We start from the raw sequence: 25148 nt of genomic DNA, 5'->3' as shown, positions 1-25148 counted from the left end.
AGGAATGAATTAAACATTACCACATTAGAATAAGCAGATATTTCACTGATTGTATGTAAAGGAGGTCTGCAGGACAAGAAGATATTAAATCCATGTATACTGCAAGTTTCTTTCACCCCCCCATCTCTCTCACACTCTCACACACACACACACACACACTGTTATTCGCACATGTATTTTAGGTTCATCATATAAAATTTATTTCATGACGATATCAATGCAAATATAGCACTACAGTGATTTTCAAGGTACACCGTATCTTACCAAACTAATATATTATGGCACTCATAATATGGCCACCGTTTATGTAGACACGCAAAGCCAACAATTTCTGTAAACTAGTTTACCCAATAATACTTAAGTTACCCTTTTCATCTTAATAAATTGCCACTAGATGATTATTTAGTATATCTGAAGTACAAACTGGGCACAATTTATATAAACTGGGACAGCCCAACCTTGAACTGAATGATTAAGGGAATCCATCAAGAACTCCCAGCATGCGTTGCACCAGCCCTCCTCTACTGTGGTCCTCCATACTGTTTGATAAAGACTGTATTTCAAATGGCCACCCGGGTGCTGCAGTGAAACCCTGGTGTCATGGTGACAACATGTCAAACCCTTGGCAACATCACTGCAATGTTGCCATCACATTTACAGTAGTGTTGCCAGGGTGAGAACTGTACAGGTTGGTGGTGCTAACTATTCAGAAAATCAACAACAAATTTAAATACAACCACAACAACAACTGAGAAACATTCAATTGCCAACAGTTACAAAATATTCCACTCCTTAAAACTCCATCGCATGATCTCAAAAAAAAAAGAAAGAAAAAAAAAAGAAATCTCAAAGAGCACTCAAAAGAATGAAGAAAATCGATAAAAACAGCAGTGAGGGACAATAACAATAGTATAAATTCAATATAGCAGCAGAAGTACTTCAAAAATATACAACTGATATTCCAGCGAGCTGGGTGGAGTGTGTTGGTGAGGGCATGAGTGTGATTTAGTTGCTTAAAGGGACTTGCATGACACTAGCCGGAAAAAAAAAACATTGGTTGGCTGGAGTGTGTGTGTGTGTGTGTGTGTGTGTGTGTGTGTCTGAGACTGTGCCTTTAGTAGATAGGGCTCGCCTTTCAGCAGTCCATTCAGTACAGTGTAGACAAGTAGCCACAGATAAAACTACTAAATTTCTTTATAAAACAATTAAACACCTTGTACTTTTATACATTATATGCTACAATATATTTATTGATTACAAGTATGAAAGTGGAAATAATTGCTACATAATCAATACAGTTGTACATGTTTATTTTACAGATTTTAACAAGTGTTTTTTCTTCTCGTTTAATCTCGATGTCATGTGGTTTGCTTTCTTTTGTGTGGAAAAAAGTTCCAGCATCGGTCTGAGGAGCACCGCCGTGTGTTCGTTTTTCCCAGCAGGGCGCTGCGAGTGTGTGCGTTTCTGTATATGCATGTGCGCATGAGCATTGGACAGTGTGAAGAGGTGAAGTTTGTTCCAAAACTGATTTGTTTTTAAGGGAAAGGGTAACTGGACTGCTCATTCTGACTGTAGTATGATGAGAGCTTTTATATATGTTATTATATATATTATTATATAAATATATATATGTATTATATTATATAAACAACACTGCAACCCCAATTGATTGACACATGAGACTATGGTGCCAAAAAGACTGAAAAATATAGTTAGATGTTAGCTCCGGATATGCTCAGAAACAGATTAAATGTAAACAGATGGGTAAATATGGTGGTCCGACAGTTTTTAGGTGAACACAATGGCACCTCGTGTTAATGCAGCCTGTGCATTGGTCCTCAGTCTATTTCCTATTTTGTAATGAAGCTCATCCTGTGATCGTACTATTTTTATCAAGTGAATAATGCAGTGCGGATCTGTCTTTTTTCACCATCATGATTTTCTATTGGACTGGGCTAATGATCAGTCACCTGTTTTAACAAATATTGCTACGAAAGTCACGTAACTTCTGCTGAACAGCTTTTCTTCTACTCCCCAAATACGCAGACACGCATGTCACCACATTCAACAAATTGGCACTCAATCAATAGGCAGTAATTAGACTTCAAATTAATCTCCTCTACAAACTATGACAGTACCACACAGCCCTTCATTACCATTTCCTGTGTCTGAATGTGTAAGACTTTTTTGTGTATATATGTCAAATGTTGTGTTTTATTGACTCGTTCCCCTGCACTCCTCATCCTTTTGTTGTTCACTGTTCTACTTCCAACCTCACACGTCTCCAATGCAAAGATACATCTACAACATTCACCATGATACCACACACACACACACACGCGCGCGCGCGCACACACACACACACAAACATTTTGACACTCTTCTGGAATGTAAAAAACAGTCTAGTGGGTGCCCAGGAAACAGCAGCATAACCAGAGTAAATCCAGTAAATCTGGTCAGTAAAAACACAAAAGCCCAAAGTCACAGACAGTTTATGATATGAAGAAAAGCTCCACTATGATCTTTCAGCGTCTCTTCATTCTTTACACATCAAGTTTTGATCATTTCTTCATTCCTTGGAGGAAAAAGCATGTCTATTCTCCTCACTAATGGTTTATATTCAGAGAATGAATGTTACGGTGCTCCAAAGGTTTCCAGTGTTTCAAAAAGTTTGTAAACTCAGCAGCACAGGTTGTATTTGCAGCAGGTCAGAGAGTTCAGACTCAGGCGTCTCTCCAGTGTGTGTGTGTGTGTGTGTTCGCGTGTGTGTTTCGTCTGCTGCAACTATATGGCACATAAACACCATGTGGAACACATTTTCTCCTGCTTCTACAGAGAAATTTATTCTAAATCATGCTATTCTCTTAGCAAAAAATGCTCTCGCTTTGTCTTTTCAGTCTTATTTGAATCTCTTCACTCAAAGGCCACTTTTCTCATTTCCCCTATAATTCCCATTTTGTCTTTTCACACGCAAAAGATTTGAACTCTGTATGTCTCTCTCAGTCATGTCTTTCTTACTCCCTACCCTCTGTTTGCTCTCTCTGCCTGGGTCAGATGGCCGTGTCCCACACCACAGCCTGTGGCCTCTGGCAGGGTGGCGTTCCAGTCTTGCGGGGCTCTGGCGTTTTCCTCCAGCTGGGTAAAATAGGCATACTGTCCTGCTTACATAAGCTCTTATCCGGCCGGCGATGAGCCTTAATCTCTTTACACAGGCAGCGCTTTCTCTCGATCACCTCCAGGAGCTTGCCGTCCCGATGGGCCGGGGCTGTGGAGGTGCCAGGTGTGCCCGTGTTGAGGGGAGCCTGGGCCTGTGCGGCGAGCTGAGCCAGCTGCTGGAACTGGAGCTGAACCTGCTTCTGGTACTCCTGCTGCCGGCTCAGAGACGGACTGCAGGGAGCCTGTGCCTGAATCTGTGAGAGAGCGTGAAACTACACGCAGAGACAGGGAGAGAAATTGCAAAAATGAGTTTACATAGTTGAGCATAGATGAAATACATAGTCATGTGATCGTTTGCTTTTTGGACAAGGTATAAAGGTTTGGCTGGTTAGCATGGGCCAGTTAGCCTCTGCTGGTAGATGAAGTAACTACACCATCTGGCTGCAAAAAGAGACAGATGCACTGAAGGCGATCAGTGCTATTTTACTATTATTTATATACTATTACAGTATTTATTAATACTTTTTTTTTGTTTTTAGTTTTATATTTTCAGTTTACAATTTAATTTGTAATTTTTTTAAATAATTTTGCTATGTACTTTTGTCATTTATTTATTTATTTTCTTTTAATATTTCTATTTAGACTTATTTTGTTTTTAAGTTTTAGTCATTCTCTGTTTTAACTAAAACTTTTTTAATTTCAGTTAGTTGCCAAGGCAACATTTTCTATTAAAAAGATTTACTATTTAATAATTACATTTAATATTTTAATATTACATTTCACCATTTAAAATACTTTATTTTTATTTTATATTATTTTTAAAACACACAAAATATTATTTTAATCACAATTCTTATCTTTTTAATTTTTTACCATCATCAAATACCGCACTGAAAGTTAGTTTCTTGTTCTGCGGCGTGATGCATCTTTTTGCCAATTTTTGCAAAGTTTCCGGGATTTAAAAAAAGGATTCCAGCAGTACTTAGTTGGGCAAATACTGCTGGCAACCCATACAGCATAAAAAGAAAATTAAATCAATAAGGAGAGTCCAAAAACGTTCTGCTCACTCTTTAATTAATTCCTTCCCAAAATTAACTTTTGCCACACCTGTCAAAGATGGATGAATTGAGAGCAGGCCAATTATAGTGTTTTTTTAATTAAATGCAATTACTGAAAATTCTAATTCACTAAATCATATTTAGCTCAGAGTATTACACACATGTGAGTTCCAACAACAAAAAAATTACAGTAATTGATTTTAAGATTAAAATGGTTAAAAATCACACGTCAGCAATCACTCATGTCAGACTATAGTTCTTACAAATCAACTTACAAATCAACTTTTTGTCAATTTGTAATTGACATTTTCCACTTAGAATGTTTTTTTGGGGGGGCTCTGGGTGTGTGCTCTATGCTATATCAAAGAACGCCACCAGATAGCGGCATAGTGCCAACTCACAGCATCATCCCATCCCACTGCTCTGAGAGGGAAGGTCATATCAGCACACAGAGTCAATCTCTGTGCTACACACACACACACACACACACAGACTGCGTCAGCATGTGAACTTTTGCCAAGAGACAACAGCACACCAGGGGAAAAGAACAGAGGCTTCTGTACGGCAGCTAACATCCAACAACATTGAAAATGAAAGATTATTTCTTGCATGTGCTGCCAGTTTCACTCCAGTCTGTCTAAAACACAACCCACATGCCACTAGAGCTATAAGAAGTGGAACATCCCTGTCTGTTAACATGCAAAACACTAGCTGCTTCGCATGTTTGCAGTCTCTGGATTCTCGCTGTTACTTTTCACACATTCAACATACTAAACTCCCAAAATGGCTGTCTGACAAACTGCTGACAGAGACAGTCGGCAGAATCAAAGCCTGTCACTGGCCGACACAGAGAAACTCCAGCAGCGCCACTAGGTTTGAGTTTGATCATTCACGTTTGTCTGCCTGCCACAGTCTAACAAAAAACACTACTTCTTACTGCTGCACCTGTTTTCTCCGCCCATGTGCTGCATCTGTCCCCCCTCTTTCATTCTGTCGCCTGTTTTTTCTATTCTGTTCTGCATTTTCCTCTCTTTCTCTCTCTCTTTTGCTCTCTGCTGCATTTCTGTGCCTCCCTCCCGCTCTGTATTCATCCCCCTTTTTCTCTGCACTCATTGACCCTGCAGCGGAGTGCAGGGCAGCTACAGACATGTTTGGGTGGGGATGCTGGTGACTCAATGGGCTCCACGATTTACCTAATGACTGTCTGGAACAGCAGCCACAGGGAAACAAAACGGAACGAAATTAGTTACAGATCACCTGCCGTAACTGTCAAGCTTGGTGTCAATTACACTTGTGCATGTTAACCAGTTGAACTGAATTTAATTAATTACTGCAGTATCTACACCGACTGAGGCTGAACAAGCCTGTGCAATTTCTAAGCATTTCTTGAATGCTTGGAACTGCACAATATTCATATGCACCCTTGTCTGAGGTTTTCTCAGTGTCAGGGTGGTGCACAAGGTGAATTAAAGGTCATTTCACCAGCATCCACAGTACTATAACCAGGCCCAGTCTGAAAATGCACACTTTTTTCCCTTTTTTTTTTTTTTTGTGAGAACCCACTGTGTAATTCTGTGAAATGCAGTTAAATATGGTCAAACGTCCTGTTTGTTACACTGTTGCAACATCAAATGTGTTAAATCCATGCATTAGGTAACAGGAGACTCACACTCACAGCAATTAGCAAACGGCAACAATACAATTCCTGATGGACAAAATGAAGCCTGTCCTAAATTCTTTATAGTTTGGATAAAACACTTTAATATTTAATATTTGTTAATGTTAATTTCTACATATATAAATGCATTTTACACATTTAATTAGTTAAAGTGATGGTACACCCAAAACTTCTGAAATATCTGTCTTCATTTACTCAACCTCATGTCATTCCAAAAAAATGTCTCAGTGTTTTTTATCAGTACCACGAAAATCATTGTTTGAACAAAACTAGGTTAAAACATTCTTCAAAATACCTTCTTTGGTGTTCCACAGAAAAAGAGCTGCAGGTCCAAAGTAATTTCATAAGCTCAAATCTTAATGTGATCACTGTTTTACCTGGATGAGTGTGTGTTTAAACAGGGTGGAGGAAAAAATAACACTGCAGGTGTATAATAATTTTACGAGTGTGTGTTTATGTGAATTTAGTGACCGCTTTAGTAGTGCTGGCATGTGTTACCTGGCTGAGTGCTTCTCTGGCCGGCAGGCTGCTCTGCCTTTGAACGTCACCTCCCAATTGTCTCACTCCTGATGTGGAGGAAGACCTGCCAAGGCGACCCAGCTCTATGAAATATCACAGATACATAGCCAAGTTATTGTTTTTGAAAAATACATCTCAGGACATCAAATCTTTAGTCAAATCTAAAATAATGATTGAAATAGCATGTTGCGTAGCCTAAAACAAACAAGTTCCTTTTGCTACCTTGCAGAACAGAAAAGCAATCATAACTGAGGATGATATCAGAAAAAAAGAATTGTGCCTGCTGATAGCATTGTTAATTTAAATGAATTATGCACATAGTGTAACAGAGCAAACACAGACAAATGTTTAAAAAAATAGTGCTGGTGAAGTTTGTATGGTGCAGTTTCTAAGGTTGTGGAGGATGGGATGCAGTACACTACAATGTTTGACCTGTATGCTGTGACTGCACGGCATCGTGGCATTACTGCAATCCAACCACCTAAATCAGTCTTTAAATGCAGAAAGGGGATCAGCTAAAAGTTTCATCTGGATTTATAACACTTTTCACCTTCATTTGATCATCATTTAATGGATTATTGCTGCCATGATGAATAGAAGCAGCATACAAACGGTTTCTATAGATATTAATGAAATTCAGCCTGCTTTCCACCCTACTTTCCACTAATAGCGCAACATTAATTGCGCCAGGCAAATAGTGCTGATGTCTGTGAATGTGTTGCATTCTATAATGAGCCTCATTTGCATTGAAAGCAGGTGTGTTTGCATTGTAAAAAATGACACTGACTTTATTTAAATTTGCATTGCACAACGTAATGTATGTAGTGCTTAGTTAAGTTGGACTGCGGGTGGTATGTGAATAAAGCGCATGATGTGCACTGCAATGCTGCAGTTAAAGTGGCTCAAATGTTGAGTGAATTCACTCCTGAAAGTATCATGGCATACAATTATAAGGTTCTAACACGTCCAGAAATGCGTGGTTAATAACTGTGACAGGTACAGCAGCTAGTTAGCTAGGACAACATATGTTAACTATTTCTAGCTAATATTGTGTTGCTTAATTGTGTTACAGGGTCTTTGTGATTTTTTCTTCATGGTTTTAGTAGGTTTAAAGTCATTTTTTCCCCCATATTTTCCAAGACATTATAAAAATATCTGATCATTTTGTTATAAAATGTGATACTTTCCCAAAAAATCAATGCACACTGATCCCAGCAGCATCAACTTACAGCTCATAAACGGTTCAAAACAAATGCTTTATCTCTAACCGAAATACACTTGATCTATATCGAGATCTATATACAGAGGTCATGGCAGAAAGCCTGTACTAATGTTATTTAAATTGGATCTCACCTCCATTGCGGCACGCTGGGAAGGTTTGACAGGGTAAGGGCAGTCCCGCTCGTATCAGTCCTCTCAACCCTGGTGGTCCATCCACCCCAGCCAAGCTCTCGCTGTGTCTCCCTGTTGACCGCACAGGTATTCCAGAGTGTCCACCACCCCGCATGACTCCTAGGTCATCCCTCTCTCTCCTCAATAGAGCATCTGCACTGCCATTCCACGCACCTCCATCCTCCTCTACAGAGCATTAGAGAGAAAAACACAATTAAACATCTACGATAGTACAACAGAAAGTGAATTCCCTCCATAATTATCCCTACAACCATTACTCACTCTCAGTGTCTCGGCTCCCATGACTGAATGATAATTTTCGGTGCATGGGCCAGTAAGCCTGTTCTTCGGTGAGCCCTAAGGCAGCTGCACTCTCCCAGGGAATGAACCCGGCCTTGGCCTGCAACGCATGGGCTGCAGATGCAGTTTTAGTGGGGTTCGTGTGCAAGGATGGCAATTGTGAGCCTCCACGCAGGCTATCGTAGGTGGGTGGGCGGCGGAAACCAACCGAGGGGTAGGTCCAGAGCAGGGGGCTGTCGGAGGGGGGAGGTTTGTAAGCAGGAAGGCCATGAGACAAATGCGGGGTGTGCGATCGGTGCATGTGAGAGCGAGATGGAGGGCGCTGAGCGGATGAAGAAGAGGTGGAAGGTGGCGTAGCTGCTGTGGATAATGATGGTTGACTCGGGGTTGGCGTGGTGCTCGTGCCGGTTTGAGAAGTGTGTGTGTACGTGCTTGAGGCAGAGGAATCAGAATGATTGGATGATGGCGTGCTTAGGTCTCTCTCTCGTTCACGATCCCGATCCCGATCCCTCTCTCGGTCCCTTTCCCTTTCAGATTTGAGCAGGAAGCTGACAGACTTGCCCTCTTTGGGCTGTGTTTGCGTCTGGGTGGAGGACTGTCCTGAGCTCTTGCTTGATGACGACGTCTCTTTCTCAGGCTTGCGGTAATGGTGATAGTGGGAAGGTCTGTGGTGAGGGTGATGGTGATGGCGGTGGGAATATGGAGAGGAGGACTTTGACGATGGAGGAAGAGGAGTGGAATGACTGCGGGCTCTGAGTCCTGGTGCTGGCCCCAGTTGTCCTTCCCTCCTCTCCTTCTCTCGTTCCTTCTCAACTCCAGAGGACTCTTTGGAAGTGCTGGTGGAGCTCGTGCAGGAGGAGGTGCTAGTAGATGCTGGCAGACTGGAGGCCGACTGCACACTGATTTTGGCTGAGCTGGTCTTGTGTTGAGCCCCTACCCCACTGGAGGCAGCAGCCGGCTGGGGAAATGCTAGGAGCGGAGGCTTGTGCTGGAGCAAGTTGGGGAAGGGAGCCGGGATCTTACTGGAGCTGGGCTCATGTTCAGACTTGGACCCTGGGAGCAGGAAGGGTGTGGGAGCACGGGGAGGGTGTGGTGAGGAGGAGAGGACTTGAGGTACTGGAGTGGAGGATGCAGAAGAGCACGATGAAGGCAAAGGAGAGGAGTGAGAGATGGAGACAGCTGCTTTAGGCTTGGATGAGGAACAGGCTGGAGAGGAGGACGAGGGGCGTGGGAGCGAGGAGGAGGTGGAGGTGGAGGATGAGATGATGGAGGAGTGGTACGCTTTAGAGGACTTGATACGCTCATGTTTGAGTGGCAAGTGGCGGTGGGCTTCCCGAGCTGCGTCATCCGGTAGGGGGTACTTCATCTCTTCGTATATGGCCTCTCCTTGGTCTGAGTCAGAATCAGGCGTCGTGGCAGAAGGCGTGAGCGGGTGAGGAGTAGAGGCATTGTGAGTCTCTCGGGTAAAGACCTGGCCCACCATTTCAATGTAAACTGGCTCGTCATCTCCACCCTCACCCCGTGGAGAGGGTTCAGAGCTCTGGAAGGGAAGAGGTGTGGTCGGTGGTGGGACCCGAGGTGGTGGGGGGTCAAAGGAGAGTTGTGTGCTTGGACTTCTTTTGGGCTTCAAGGGAGGTACCTTCCGTCCTGCCATTTCACCTGAATCAGACTTCTTCATTGCTGTTTAACAAATAAAAGCAGACAAGAGGTGAAAAAAGAGTGAAATAAAGTGCCTCCATCCATATTAAAATGTGCATCACATGGCTCTGGGGGGGGTGAATAAAGGCCTCCTTTAGCGAATCGATGCATTTTTGTAAAAAACGTGTGAGTCTCTTGAAAACCAGCGTTTGTTTACCATCTTAGGAAGCAAAGTTTCCTTACTTTACCAAAGGAAAATCAGTCTCCTCTTGGCTTATATTCAAATTATAATTTTTCTTTACAAATCCTCGTTTTGTAATTCTAATGCGTGACCGGTATTTGGTTTGTTTTTTTCTCTCTACATCGTACTTCTACGTTTGTCACTAACCACCGGCACTTACGCTACACATACATCCAACGTCATCTGCCCAGAACAGCTTCCGCCTACGACAATTAGCAGAAGTAAAAGAAAGGTGTTTATATCATTTTAAATATGGATATGTGTCTTACAAAATCCCATCGATTCGCTACAGGAGGCCTTTATTCACCCCCCGGAGCCGTGTGATGCGCATTTTAATACGGATGCATGAACTTTATTTGACTACTTTTGGACTGTTGAAAGAGCTTGAAAGAGCTTGAAAGCTTGAAAGAGCCAAGACAATTTTTAATATAACTCCGATTGGATTCATCTGAAAAGAGAAAGTTGTTTACACCTAGTTTGCCTTTAGGGTGAGTAAAACATGGACTAATTTTTATTTTTGGGTGTACTAACTCTTTAATACATGTTCCAAGTCCTATGATTTTAATTAAACTAAAAATTAAAGATTTTGGTTGACATCCTGTTTCTTGCTTTTTATAATCTCTTCCATCCCACTTTTCAAAACTGAATCAATGGATAAAAAGACCCACCCTAGATTATTTGTTGTTGTCTGAAATTTTTTTTTAGCAAACGCATAAAATACATGCATAAATACTGTATATTTAAGATACTTAGATGTTAATGTTTGCACCATATATTTCTTTAACCCATTGGATTAATTGTTCAGTCCAAAGAAATTATTAAATCAGAAATAACTGAGATTTTTCACATTGTCTAAAAAAAAAGAAGCAAGGTCTCAGTTGCTCTTTGCTACTAGGGTAAACAACATAAATGCCATGACATGTGACTTTTTTTTTTACACCGTTTCTTTTTTCACAATGTATAAAAATAATACAGCACAAAAGAAGCTGGTTTCATACATTTCATATCATAATTAATAAAATAACATTCATTAAGTATTGTAATCGTCCTACAGAATAAAGGCCAAAATTACTCTACACATGGAATAATTATTTGATTTAAAACAATTACATAATAATTCAGTTAAAAACATATGAAAGACTAACAAATATACTGTCAAAAAACAATGGATGCTTTAATAGTCATGAATCATAAGCACTTATGCTTAAGAACAAAAGAATGGAGTTTGAGTTCAAGAATCATGGAAACAAATCATTTGACACATTTAGCATAAAGTATCACACTGTTGAAACTTTGCCTAACTTTTATTGTGTTTCATGTTCTATTAGTGGTACCATCATTTTCAGATGTGCCCACAACTGAACTTAGAAACAAGTAAACTGTTATTAGTCATGTTACATGTGAGTCAGATGGCTCCTTATCTATATTCGAAACATCAGAGATACAGCAGGTTGTGAGAACTGCCTCTGCGCAAGATTTATCGCAGGTCAAGAATAATTTTTTTAAATGGATTCTCATCCCTAATTTTAACATACAACTGATTTTGATGAGACTAGAACTGTGCATGTCACGAAGACTTCCGCTCACTTACCATTCCGCTTCTCTGGGTGTTTGTGTGGGTGATTGGGAGGTGGAGGTGGTGGAGTGTCAGGTGGTGCGTGAACCCCCCGGGAAGGATGCTCCTGCTGGGGTGTGGAGCTGAGACGAGTATTGGGGTGGCGTTTCGGCTTGGCTGGGGGACAACGGGAGGGATTTGACTGGTTTTGGGGGTCTGAGTCTGGATAATATCCGTTCTCCATCTCCTCTCCCTCACCGGTGCCCACAGCATGGCAGGATTGAGAGCGCGGGGCCATGGCGGCCGCACAAGTGTGAGGTGAAAGGTCCTGGGACGCTGGCATCGTCATAAATCCCATTCGGAAATGGCGCCGAAATGACGCCAGATCCCGAACCTTCCCAACTGTCGCGGAGGAGGCATCTTTATAATTGGAGCTATGGGAGAAGGGACGATCAGAGAATGAGAGATGGAATCAGAAACTGAGGAAAAAGGAATTATTTCTCTGTAGAGAGATTCTTTATCAGATTAGAATAATAAATTTGTTTCTCTTTGTGCTGTAGGCCTCCCACCTTCTCCTCTTTTCTCTCTCCTCATTTCTACTGATAAAGGCTCTATTAATAGCTCACAGTCAATTTGATTTTTGTCTCTACAGGCCCCGTTGTACACTTCCCTTCTGCTCATTTCCGGAGTTTAAACTCCCTCCTACCACTGCACAGTCACACAGACCAATACCTACACACATAAAACACACACATCTCTCAGTTATGACTGGGACTTTCTATCAACTTCTATCACTTTCATACTGAGTTAATGATTTTTGTCTTCTAACCCTAAACCAAACAGAGACATTTTCAATACAATTTTGTTATCTAATATGTTTATTAAGCTGTTTTACTGTGGTTCCCACAATGCAGGTAATTTCAGGTTTAACTATCCTTGTGGAGACATTTGGTTCTCACAATATAAGCAAAACCAGACCACACACACACACACACACACACACAAGCACACACACACAAGTTCAGGATGAATGATGAGAGAGGAAGCGATTCATGCCAGCCTGCGAGAGACCCAACAGCCTCCTTCACCCTCCCATCCTTCTCTTTTCCTCTGTTGTCCTCAGCTCCTCTTCTTTCATTGTTTCTTTTTCATCTTCATTTCTCTTAAAGTCGGCATGAAATGAAAATCTATTTCTAAATGCATGTTATGGATATTATTCTGAACATCCATGCATATCCAAATACTCCCATGTACAGTGTATTTACATTTTTCTTTTCTTTTCTTTTTACCTTCTAATGTTCAATCAAAATGTCATAACTGGACCTTCTGATGATATAACAGACCTCTCTCTGGTTGCTGGACTTCTTCAATCATTTAGTTCTCTAAATCCCATGCCTTCAAGCTCACGTTTATTTGCATTATTTTCTTGAGTGTTATATGACCACTCTATGGCTACTTCCGTTTTATCGTGACTTTAAATCTGGAATTTTTAGGGATGGTTAATGCAAAAATTGGTTGACCTATTCCTTTAATAGTTTGCAAACATTGTTTAATCAGCTGATCTTTTGCTCTCTTGCTTTCTCACCCCCCCCCCCCCCCCCCCCACACACACACACACACACAAAAAGACATTGTCCGCAGGCTGTGTTTCTCCCTTCATCCCTTTCTCTGCATCTTTCTTACTCTCCTGAATCAACTAGCATGCATTCCCCGTTTCCAAGGCAACTAGCCTGTCATTTGTTTATTGTTTGCTGATTTTTTTTTCTTTTTCTCAGAGAGCACACTGGCATATGCGTGTGTAAATGCGCGCACACACACACACACACACAAGTTAATTCAGGTGTGGCTATTTGTGGGTGGGAAATAGTGGGCTGCCATCAATACAAACACACACACACACACACACACAATTAAAGGGAAATGAATCACTGATGTTGTTTTCTGGTGACAGGGTGAGTAAGGGAAATATTTAGAGATATTTAGAGATGTTTTCCACTTAACAGAACCACTTTAAGGATACTGATACAAAGATATTTCTTTTTATTGCTCTTGCGCCTTAATGAGCTCTCAGTGATGGAAAATATCAAGTGTTTCCTATAGATGTTCTTCTAATATTTCTTGGAAGGAATAAAAATAGACAGAAATGAGACAATGCAATCCAGTATGGTAACAATAGAGAGCAATATAAATAATGTGGATAGCATTAAAACACAAATACTTCAAAGACCAAATACCAGATGAGAAATGCTTGAGTTCACATTTAAGAAAAAAAAACCTTGCTGGGAAGCAAGATACTTAACCAAAAGTCTCATTCCAATGCTGTCTAGGAGAAACAATTGTTGCTATTAATGTGATTTTTCCCCCCCTCTTTTTGAGCATAACTGTCATATTGGAAATTCATGAACTTCTTCCTGTCAACTTTTAAGATGTGTAAACATTGTCTAGAGACCACTGTGTCCCCCTCCTCTGACCTTTGTGAAGGTTCATGTGCACGAGGTCCAGATGGACGAAACTCATCAATACACTGCTCAGCAGTGTGTGTGAGTATTCATGTGTGTGAGAGCCTCTGTTGTCAGGCAGAAGGCAGAGAAGATGCTGAGCTAGTAGAGTTTGGCACACACTAACAGAAAAGAACAGCACCACAGGATATGATGCACGGCCAGGGCACACAGCGTATCAGTTGGCCATAGAGAGCTCACAGTACAGCTGTCGTCCAGGTATAATCTGGACAAAAATATCTGATGAGTCTGAACATCTCATCATAAAATCCATCAAGGACATGCAGTTTTAGCTGCACAGACCATAATAAAATATTCAGAATAAACTACTGGACTGAATTAGTTTGTCTTATTGTGTGATGCTTATTTTCTATCTATCTATCTATCTATCTATCTATCTATCTATCTATCTATCTATCTATCTATCTATCTATCTATCTATCTATCTATCTATCTATCTATCTATCTATCTATCTATCTATCTATCTATCTATCTATCTATCGTATTAATTTATGATAATGTTATATTAATTTATAACCTACTTACCCAAAACTTTTGAATGGCAGTGTATACTAAATCAATAAATGTTATGCTAATCAATTACCCATTTGTGCGAAGAAAAAAAAAAGTTTGAAAGAAAGTTGTGCCTGAAAGCAAAATGAGAGGGAACAGACTGTGAGTCATAGGTTTGCTCTCATAGTTGAGTATTTCTGGTTGTTCGGTTTTATTCGACACAATGCTTCAAATGACAGAATGCAAGCTAAAAAGTACAGCGAACTGAAGCAATTCATGTCTGCTCTATTTCTGTTGTTTTGCTTTAGGCTGCACAACATGTGGCTCTTGCATGGCTTTATCTGAGTCTCGAGTTTAAAGGCACATTAGTGTGCAGAATCAGTTTACTAACATGCAAAGTGACTCACTTGATTCAGTCATCCAATTATTGCCACTCAAGATTGACAAAAAGATGTAGGAAAAGAGAGACGGGAAACAGGGAGAGATGGATAAATGAATGAGAATCATCTGCATTCAGCAGCAGAGAGGAGGAGGATGGAGGGATTGAGTGGGAGGACGAGAGAGGAAGTGGACAGATCCTCCAGACAGATAGCGAGCATGCGTGGGTGACCTCTTGTGTATCTCTTTACGTCTGTGAAGGGGAAAGAAAGAAGTGGAAGGAGCCGAGATAACTGCTTAAAGATAGTGTGCATGTATAAAAGCAAGTTTGATGTGACAGCACATGTATGTCTGCATGTGTGAGCAGTTTATACAAAGGCGGCTAAAAGCAGCATGTTTGTCTGAGCTCAGGATGTGTTCAGGGTTCTGCGTGTGTCATGAATGTAGAACACAGAGCAGATGAAAAGCGCTTTGATGTCCATTTGCACAGGTGTCAGTGACAATCATCTAAATGCATTCTCCTCTTCATCCAGAAACACTGAGATGGAGAGAGAGAGAGTGTAATGCAAAGAGGCATAAAGGTTGCAATCAATCCTGTCCAGCTGAGAGGAATTGCAGAAGGAAAAAAGCTCTCAAAAGATCACTGCTGAAGATGTAAACAAGCATTGCAGAATATTGGTAATATACAGACTTGCATATAAGGTGTCTTAAAAATAAGAAGAAATGTGGATTTGGTACAAGGAATTAGAGTGAAACATGATGCTACAGACATACACGTTTACTTAGATAAATAGTAATACTTTATAGACATTTTATTCATTTATTTATTTATCCTTTTTTTTTCAAATGAGGATGTCGCCATAAGGAGATTTTGTCAGATTTAGCCGGATTTTGGTACAACTCAGAATACAGAATATTGTTAGGCAGGGACAGAGAATGCATAGAAAACAAAAAAGGAATATTTTTCTTTAGGATGCATGATATTGATACCTTATCAGTTAAATAGTAGATATTAGATATTTTAAGTTGCTATAATCAAATGATATTGCTTTTAGGCCGATATTAATATATTTTAAGTTATCTGTAACGGCCGATAATTGTAATAATACATTTTTTTGTTCATGCTCACTTCCTCTAATTTCATTCTGATCATCTATTGCTCACTTAAACTTAACTTTACAGTTTCAATTACAAACACTAATAATTCTATTAAATCTAATCTAGAGTGAATCTCAAAATCAATATAAATTTTTATACATTTTGAGGCCTAAATTCACTTGTAGCATTTACACCAATGTAAATGCTAGAAGTGGTGATGATGGTGCAGTGGATAAGACACATGCCTTTGGTGTGAGAGACCTGGGTTCGAATCCACTGTGAGACACCAATGTGTCCCTGAGCAAGACACTTAACCCCTAGTTGCTCCAGAGGCGTGCGACCTCTGACATGTATAGCAATTGTAAGTCGCTTTGGATAAAAGCGAACAGCTAAATGAGTAAATGTACACCAAGTTTTTTTGTGTGTTTTATTCAGACAAAGTAGTATAGAAAGCCACTTGTTGTTATGAGCATTTGTTGGTTATTGGCCACAAGATGAAAGTGATTTTTTTCTATTAATGACAGTCAAATTGTATATATATATTGGAACAATTAATAAAAAAAGTAACTTATTCATGATTAAAGTAAATGAATTAAAAATAAAATTCATTTATGTGGATAATTGCATTTATTTGTAAGATAATTAGACAAAGAATTCTGTTTTCAAAAGCTCCAGCAGTTTTTGTCTACACTTCACGTCTGCTGATCTGCTGGGACACCAGAGGGGCAGATTGTGTTGGAATATATCCTGCTCTCTCTCACTCTCTCCAGTCTTTCTGTGTCTCAGGTGGAAAGAAGATTGGGATACTTTGCATATCAATATTGAAGACAAATGTCTCTATTTCAGAGTTAAGACTACTCTTACTCGTGTCATATTCATCCAGCTTGCTGCCTCTCTCCCTTCTCCTTTATAATCTTATTCATTCTACTCTTCTCCTTCAGTTTGACCTTTTTCTCACCTTTCTTACAGAGTTAGGATTTTACTAATCTTCCCCTTGCTCCCTTCTTTCCTTTACCTTTCATTTAAGCTCTGGAAGGCATCTCTGTAACCCTTTCTATCCTTCTCTCTCCTCACAAACTCCTTCAGTCTCCTACAGAAAGCTCACAGACTTCCTTCTTTCTTTTACCTTTTCTTGCCCTCCTGATCTCTGTGTCTCCAGTCCAGTCGACTTTTGCGGTACAAAAGGTTCATGTCTCCACGGGGATGCTCCTCCTCACAGCCAATAACAGCACAGTGCAGCCACTGGCCCCGCCTCTCTATGTCACGCAGGAAATTCTCCACCGCCACATCCTGGGCGGAGCCAGAGCTCATGGTATAGAGAACCAATTAGGAGCAGGGGAAGGGATTTCAAAGTGTTCCCACGTCCCAATTACCTGTAAAAGAGTGAAATGTAGGGACTTGTTTAGTAGTTTGCATTTTCAATAGTATGAAAATTCATTCCATTCTTTCTGATAACATAAAATCCCAACCGTCCAAACTGAACAGAAACAATTAACACAGCACAGACGCTTCACGAAAGTGCTTTACTCGGTGTTCTCTACACCTATACTCTGCATTCCCTAGTGCTGTTCATGTTGTTCTTTTTTGATGTGGAAAAGGGAAGACAGTTTGGACTACGTGTCCATAATAGAGGCTCTAATGCACAAGTCCCTTCTCCCCCTGGACAAAAATAAATAAATAAATAATAATAATAATAAAAATCGCCTTAGACTGGCAGAGATAGAGGTAAGCAGTTGTTTACATTGCCTTATGATTATGATAAGTAGGATTACAAGCACATATCCATAAAAAATTCATTAGAACTTTCATATTTTTTTGCTTTATAGAAGGTTCAGAGCTCCCACAATTTTTGAACAAACTATTTATACAATTGACCTCTCTAAAATATAAAAATGATTGTGATTTGTTACTCAAACTACTGAAAATCATTTTTGTTAATTTACATTTTTTCTTAAAAAACAACTTTAGAAAATTTGAAATGTTGCCTTGGCAACTAACTGAAATGAAATAAGTTGAAGTACTAAAATTATTAAAACTGAAATATTAAAAGCTAACAGAAATATTTAAAAAACTATATAAAACTAACAAAAGCACATGACAAAATTACAAAAATTTGAACTAAAATTCAAATAAAAACTGAAAATATATATTAAAAAAGCTAATGTCAAAATATTAATAAATACAGAATATAACACTAAAATAACACATTCTCTCACAAATGAGACTTCAATACTACACAAACAACAGATGAATATGTGCCAATCGAGAGTTAATTTTCACATTCATATATCACAATATATGATTGCTTGCACTTCTCAATATATATATATATATATATATATATACTTCCAACAGACCTGCAACCCACCAGCTGGGAAACACTGTTATATTCTCTTATCATCTTAAAATACTTTTCACACTTTCGCCCTCAGATCTGTCTTGCACATTTACACATCACAGATGTATTATAAAAGGAAGGAAAGTTCTTAAGTTGTGACCTGAAATCATCACTACTGCACTTTTAATCTCGTCTTCATCACAGTGGCCTGTAAAGGGCATGTACCATCTCTTTCTCTATCTTTGAGAGGAAGATCTGAGTAAGTATGAGTGGCTCAGTTGGCCATGGGCCCCCGGGCTGCCCCGGCTGTGCCTGTGTAAATCTGCAGTCTGTAATGCAGCCTGTCACATGTAGTACACAGGCATTCTGGCAGGAGAGAGAACAAGCTAGGAAGAGAAGAAGAGAGAGAGCAAGCGAGCCCGTTCGAGCTGTTTGTTGTGGGGCAGAAATTGTACAGAGTGCTCAGAGTTTGAGCGCCGGGTACTACGAGAGAGTTCTGATTGGCTAAAAAGGATACAGCTGTCAACTGCTGTGCTTTTCCAGTGTTTTTCCAGCACAGAGAGAAAGAGAAAGCACAGGAGAGGGAGAGAGATAGGGACTAAGAGAGATAGAGAGCAATGACGAGAAGAAGGTGAGTGGGTTAGCTGAGTATGTTGCTGAATGTGCAGATATGTGTACGTTGAGTGCATCAGCAGTATTGCTATGTAACGGGAATATAGCTGGACTCCAATGTTTTCACACAGTTTTAGTGTCCTATAGACAACAAACACATTTAATATACACACAAACACATCACATAATGATTCATGTGCATCCAGGCACCTACTTATGCAGTCATGCATCACTAACAAGTTCATAAAGTCATGAACAACCAAAGGTAGTTTATTTGGAACACACATGCAGTTTTATTTCCAGTCTTTGCCCAACTCACGGAAGAGCTATGAATGAAAAATAAATTAATTTATATAATTACTCATTAAACCCATGCCTGCAAGTTAAACTTCATAGTAAACTGGGTCAGATCTTACAGTAGAATGTGGAGCAATACAGAGTGTCATAGATGTATATGGCTTATATAAGATATGATGCAAACTTTTTATCAACGACAACATAAACTGCATTACATTGACACTTGCTACTGATACCTGAGAAACAAAACAGAAAAACTGATCAAACTGACCAAACAATGACATTGTACCAATACAATATAATTCTATATATAATTCTGCCATTAAAAATGATAGATAAACAGCTTATTTCAGCAATCCTGTGACAATGATTTCTTTTAGCTGATCTTCCAATGTCATTCACCACTGTATATGGGTATCCAATCCTGCTCCTAAAAGATTCAAGTGATTTAGCTGGTTCAGGTGCGTTTAATTGGGACTAGAGCTAAACTCTGCTGGAAGGTAGCTTTCAGAAGCAGGATTAGACAAACCCTTGGCTTTTACATTTCTATATGGTTTTAACAGCTCAGCCACATCAGTATGCGGATACTTCAACTGAATGGTTATACTAGATATGCCAGGACAGCTCTCTTTTTTAGGGGCTTGTACCATGATGGTGGCTGAACAAACTCAGGGTTACAGAATCAGTTTTGAATCAACAAAACCAAACCAATCCAAGCCAGCATTCTGACATAGAACGTCCATCTCTCTTAGTTCATCATCTGTATATTCTGGCTCAAATAAATAAGGCTGGGCAAAAGTTAGGCACAAAAGTTTTCAGATTTATAAAACCATGCCAGAACCTGCTCAAAAATACCTTTATAAATCCCAGTCAGGGGAAGATTGTACATACGTGCATCTCCACCCTGTCTCCTCCCCGAAATAACAATATATGGAGCTTACAATGCCTAGTTTTACTATGCATAACCTCATATGCATATCATTTGAATGTCACTTCACTTTTTTTTTCATTTCCATGAATATTCCCATGCACATGACACCATGTTAACACCGTCAAAGGTACAAAACATTAAGGATTTAATAATTGATATCCGTATCATAATTGAGATACGTACTATACTGTAAATTCCATTTGTGCCATACATTTATTTTTATTGATAAAAATAATCCAATATCCTTGTTATGTTTTAGAATAAATATATCAAAATATCCATAAAAACAAAACTGTTTAAAATAGTTATCAGATAAATATTTTAGAATAGAGTTGATCACATTCTTTAACACTGGCCAAATAGTATTTCAATTGTTTTAAACAATTCAAATCAAATAAAATTTATGCAGTTTGGCTGATAAAGTGAACATCTTTTAGCTATTTTTATTGGAAACATATATTAGCCTATATATTGCAGTGTAAATAAATACAATTGTCTGACTCGGCGCATCACTGAAGTATTTTAAAATGGAAATGTGCAAATCTTGCTTTCTTCAAGTTGTATCTTTCAAATACAGTGGTATTTTCCATAATGTTGTGGAGATACCTTCACACGACATCAACACCTCCGTGCAGCTGCGGTTGTATTGAAATTTAAACCGGACAATAGACCGTCCGAACACCAAATCCAGCAGTGTCCGCCAAAATGTCGAAGTGCGCAATGTTCTTGCTACAAAAATATTTTCTCGTAACATTACATATCACATGAGATCTGCAGTTTAGTTTAAATATGAATTATTATGCACCTATAGCACTCTTCGCTGTCATTAAAACTGCATGCCACTGGAAAAGTGGTCGAGCGCATCCACTACAAATTATGTCTAAATTCATATAGGCTAAATTTGGTTTAACGTCTGTGTAATGACTTTAATTTCAGTGCTTATCTCCATTAATTAGAGTATAATATTTAATGTAAATGTGTATATCGGCATGAAAACAGAGTTGAAAATCTTTGTTTACTTTATTAATTTTCTCACTCGAGGAAAAAGAGTTTGTACTCATGGGTCAGAGTTTGCGTGCAGATGTGCAAATTTTCCGGTCAAGTTTGTTTTTATAAATGCCACCTTTTGCGTAGGAAGTGGCGCACGCCTCTTTCAGGGCAGGTTTTGTGCGTATGCAACGGTTATAAATTAGGCCCCTGGACTGGATAACAGGGAAATAAAATCTCATTGCAAGACAAAACAGCAGCAAAAGACATCAACTACAAACAAATAAATGAAAAAATAAAACAAAGGACAAAATTATCAGTAACCATTACAGAAACTCTTGCAAATCCATTTTCTAACAGAGCTGCCGTCAGTGTGACAAAAGCATGGACACTTTTAAGGTTTTCCTGTATTGTTCAAGGTTGTTGGGCATTAGATTTTAAGTCTTTTTTCCTACTTCTATCCGAACATGTGGAACAGTCAAAGGTGCAGAGCATATAAAGTGTAATGGTGCGTTTGATAGCCACAACCGGTAATAAAATGAAAAGCAGTATGAAAAAGACCATCTAGCTTTTTAAAATGTTGTTCATATATAGCATGTTAATCACTTCCCCTGCAGAGTTCAGGACATCCATCTTTATCCATACATTATTTCTCCAGAATTTCTGCCACCACAAATCAGCAAATACATGAATGAACAATTCAATCTGTAATATATGTAATTTTTCCACCTCCTCATCTTCCTCCATCCACCCCCTCGCCCTCCTGCCTCCACACTCACTGCCAAAACAAACACAAAGGCAAAGAGAAACACTCTGAAAGTGGCCATCTTTTGCAACTCCACCAGCACTAACACCCACTGCATGGTCCAGTCATCTACCCCACAGATGACTCTCTCAAATGAGAACATACTTCTTCTGGAGGTTTTGAAACTGTAAATCACACACTTCTGATCTCCAGGCTGCAATATCTTGTTCTACTACCTGAACATAATGTTCTAATGGGAACAAACAAGTAAGCTGGAGAGGGTTATTCTGTTCACTCTAGACGCTAAGCACTTGAATAACAGGGATCAATGCCTTCTTTTTTGGCTTCAGATTACTGTCCTCCACTCACTGCTATGCTGATGACTCAATTCTCCTCATCCCAAGGTCCATATGTATTTGCAACCTCAAAATATCAGTCTATCTACGGTTCCATTTCTTAACACTAGTTAATATCAAATAACAATGAAAAATACTTCTAAATGTATTAATCTTGGTTTATGTTAATCCCAACATTTGCTAATATATTATTAAAATCTAAAATTGTATCTGTTAATATTATGTAATGGATCTGAGCTGACAAGAACTAACAATGGACAGTAGTATTTCAGTGTTAACAAAGATGAACAAGTACTGTAATAAATGTATTGAATACTGTTAGTTTATATTGTTTATGCATTATAGCTGTACTAAAGGATCTATCTCTCAATTATTTTTCATTTTTTAGCAACCTCAAGCTCAGTCTCAACCAACTTGAAGAAATATTCTAGAGAAAATTAAAAACTATTAACATTTACATGTTATCTTTAATCCATCCATCCATCCTTTTTTTTTTTTTTTTTCAGCAGGCATCATATATTTTCATATGCTTGTTTGTCCCAGTACTTGTTGTTAACATGATTTCTGTGCTTTATTTTGTGTCCCTTTATGAAGAAAGCATCTGCTGACAACATCAATCTAAATGCAAACAGATAAACAAACTCAAGATAAAGAAAATGTGACAGTCATGTCAATGGCTTTGATGTCCCCTTTTCACATTCTACATTACAGCTCTCTTACATCTGAGTGTGAGCCCTTGAACCAGAAATGTATGCCAAAGGCCTACCCAACACAGCGACTGTCAAACATAATCATATCATGCATTGATCAGTGTGCATGTTCGTGTAGCTCACATGAGAGCTGTGGAGGGGGAAGACAGGTTTATTTTAGTGTCTAATAGAGATACTTGAAAATGGGAATCAATGAAGGCTCCCCTAAGCTATAACTATGGTAAGACAGACAGATAATCAAGAAAGTTGTGGAAGTGTGGATATTGTTTTACCTGGTGGAATTACATGAACATACTCCCATCCAAGTTTTTCCTCACAAACCCAACACCAGGACTGATGCCACACTAAGCAAAAATCAATAATCTCCGCAACACGGAATAAGACTATACAGAACACAGAACCTGAGAAAACACAGATACGGTTAGGCTACTTTACTAAAAACAGAGGCAATTACAAACAAAGCATCCCAGATACAATTTCAAACCGTGCAGAAAGTGACAGAGTCTAATACTGTAACTGATCCTACATACTGATCCTGATCACAAAAATGTAATTCAGCATAAACAAACTGCTTTTAGCATTATTAAAGACACATTTACACATTTCTTCAAGCATATTTTATTACAACTACATAAATAGTAAGTTATTTGTGCCAACCCCATCTGCATACACTAGGGCCCTATCATTTCTGTGATGCGGAAAATGCAGAAGGAATCGCAGAATCCAGTCATAAAAATAGAATTTACAGTATAACGCAGAATTTGCAGAGTTTTGGACTGATAAATCAAAAATATCTAGTGTCTGTTAATGTTAAGCAGCAAAGGGACTAGGCCTATTTAAATATGGATCCTGCATGTTCTGCGTGTCTCTGTGTGAATGAATGGTGCAGAAGCGTGGTTTCGTTTACTACACACATACTGAAGAAAGCATTTTCGCTGTGTTTTCAGCCTCTGCCACCTCATTATATGAGTACATGAATGCATGAACCTAATCTCTAGAACTGCCACTTCATGAGGATTTTACGGTTCCTTTTAAGAAAAATATGGACAAATCATATACAATAAGAGACTTAAAGGTCTTCATAGCAACCCGTTAAAATAAAAGTTCAGTTAACTTGAAGAAACTGACAAAAATAGTATTTAATGTAATGATAGTATTACTACTACTACTACTACTAATTAAAACATAATTTTTAAGGAATATTTACCAGAAAAAAATATTTACCAGAATTTATTTAGCAGGAAAATGTAAATGCTAGTGCTGTCAAATTATTAATTGCGATTATTCGCATCTAAAATAAAAGTTTTTGTTTACACAATATGTGTGTGTACTGTGTATATTAATTATGTATATATAAATTTAAACACATGCATGTATATATTTAAAAAAAATATGTTGTTTATATAATAAATATATTTATATATAATATAAATTATATGAATATAAATATTTTCAAAATATAGACTATTTGTGTGTTTTTATACATACATAATAAATATACACAGTACACACACATATATTGTGTAAACAAAAACCTTTTATTTGGGATGTGATTAATCATGATTAATCGTTTGACAGCACTAGTAAATACACAACACTGTAATTCTGAAAGAAAATAATAATAAATATATATATTTTTAATAAAATCAATTAAAGATGCTTTTGATTATATTTTGATTATAATTTCATGAAACCAACCAAAATAATGGAAAACACAGTATTTGGTAAAAAAATAAAATAAAAAAAAAATAAAATAAAACTTAATTTGAGGAATTAAATAAAATTCATAGGGCCTTAAAAATGTAATTTTTGTTAAACTTGTAATAAATTGCTGTAAATTGTGTAAGTTTCATGATTTCAATTAATCAGACATGTTTTTGAATAACAAAAAATCTATTCCACCATTAAAACAGAGAAACAGAATTGTTTTCATGTGGCCCTACACTAGTTTAAATCTCTGCCATGATTTGAGATGATCCAAAGAGCATCTTGTGCTTCAGTGTAGGAAATACCATATGACCGTCTGTTGTGTGATCAAATTACTTATTTGTTTAGTGACGTTGAAACATTTCTTAATCATTCAAGGTTGTAATGTTTCTTAGCTTGTTCTTTCAAATGATAAAAATCTGCATTCCTGATTTTCAATG

The 25148-nt window shown here is 38.5% G+C and overlaps 1 protein-coding gene across 1 annotated transcript; it reads right to left on the bottom strand.

Annotated features, from left to right (window-relative positions):
• Positions 1-3050: 3050 nt before the first annotated feature.
• On the bottom strand, positions 3051-17336 carry LOC306869283 (neuronal tyrosine-phosphorylated phosphoinositide-3-kinase adapter 1-like; the record flags this gene model as incomplete). Its single annotated transcript, XM_079415974.1, has 6 exons — positions 3051-3428; positions 6391-6494; positions 7765-7989; positions 8086-9783; positions 11574-11971; positions 17152-17336. 6 exons carry the CDS (start codon positions 17334-17336, stop codon positions 3051-3053), a joined length of 2988 nt encoding a protein of 995 aa, XP_079272100.1.
• Between the last annotated feature and the right edge of the window lie 7812 nt (positions 17337-25148).

Source organism: Barbus barbus (assembly GCF_936440315.1).
Source record: "Barbus barbus genome assembly, chromosome: 5".
Classification (NCBI taxonomy): domain Eukaryota; kingdom Metazoa; phylum Chordata; class Actinopteri; order Cypriniformes; family Cyprinidae; genus Barbus; species Barbus barbus.
Note: the sequence above shows the minus strand (reverse complement) of the source record. Positions and strands in the feature narration are given on the sequence as shown.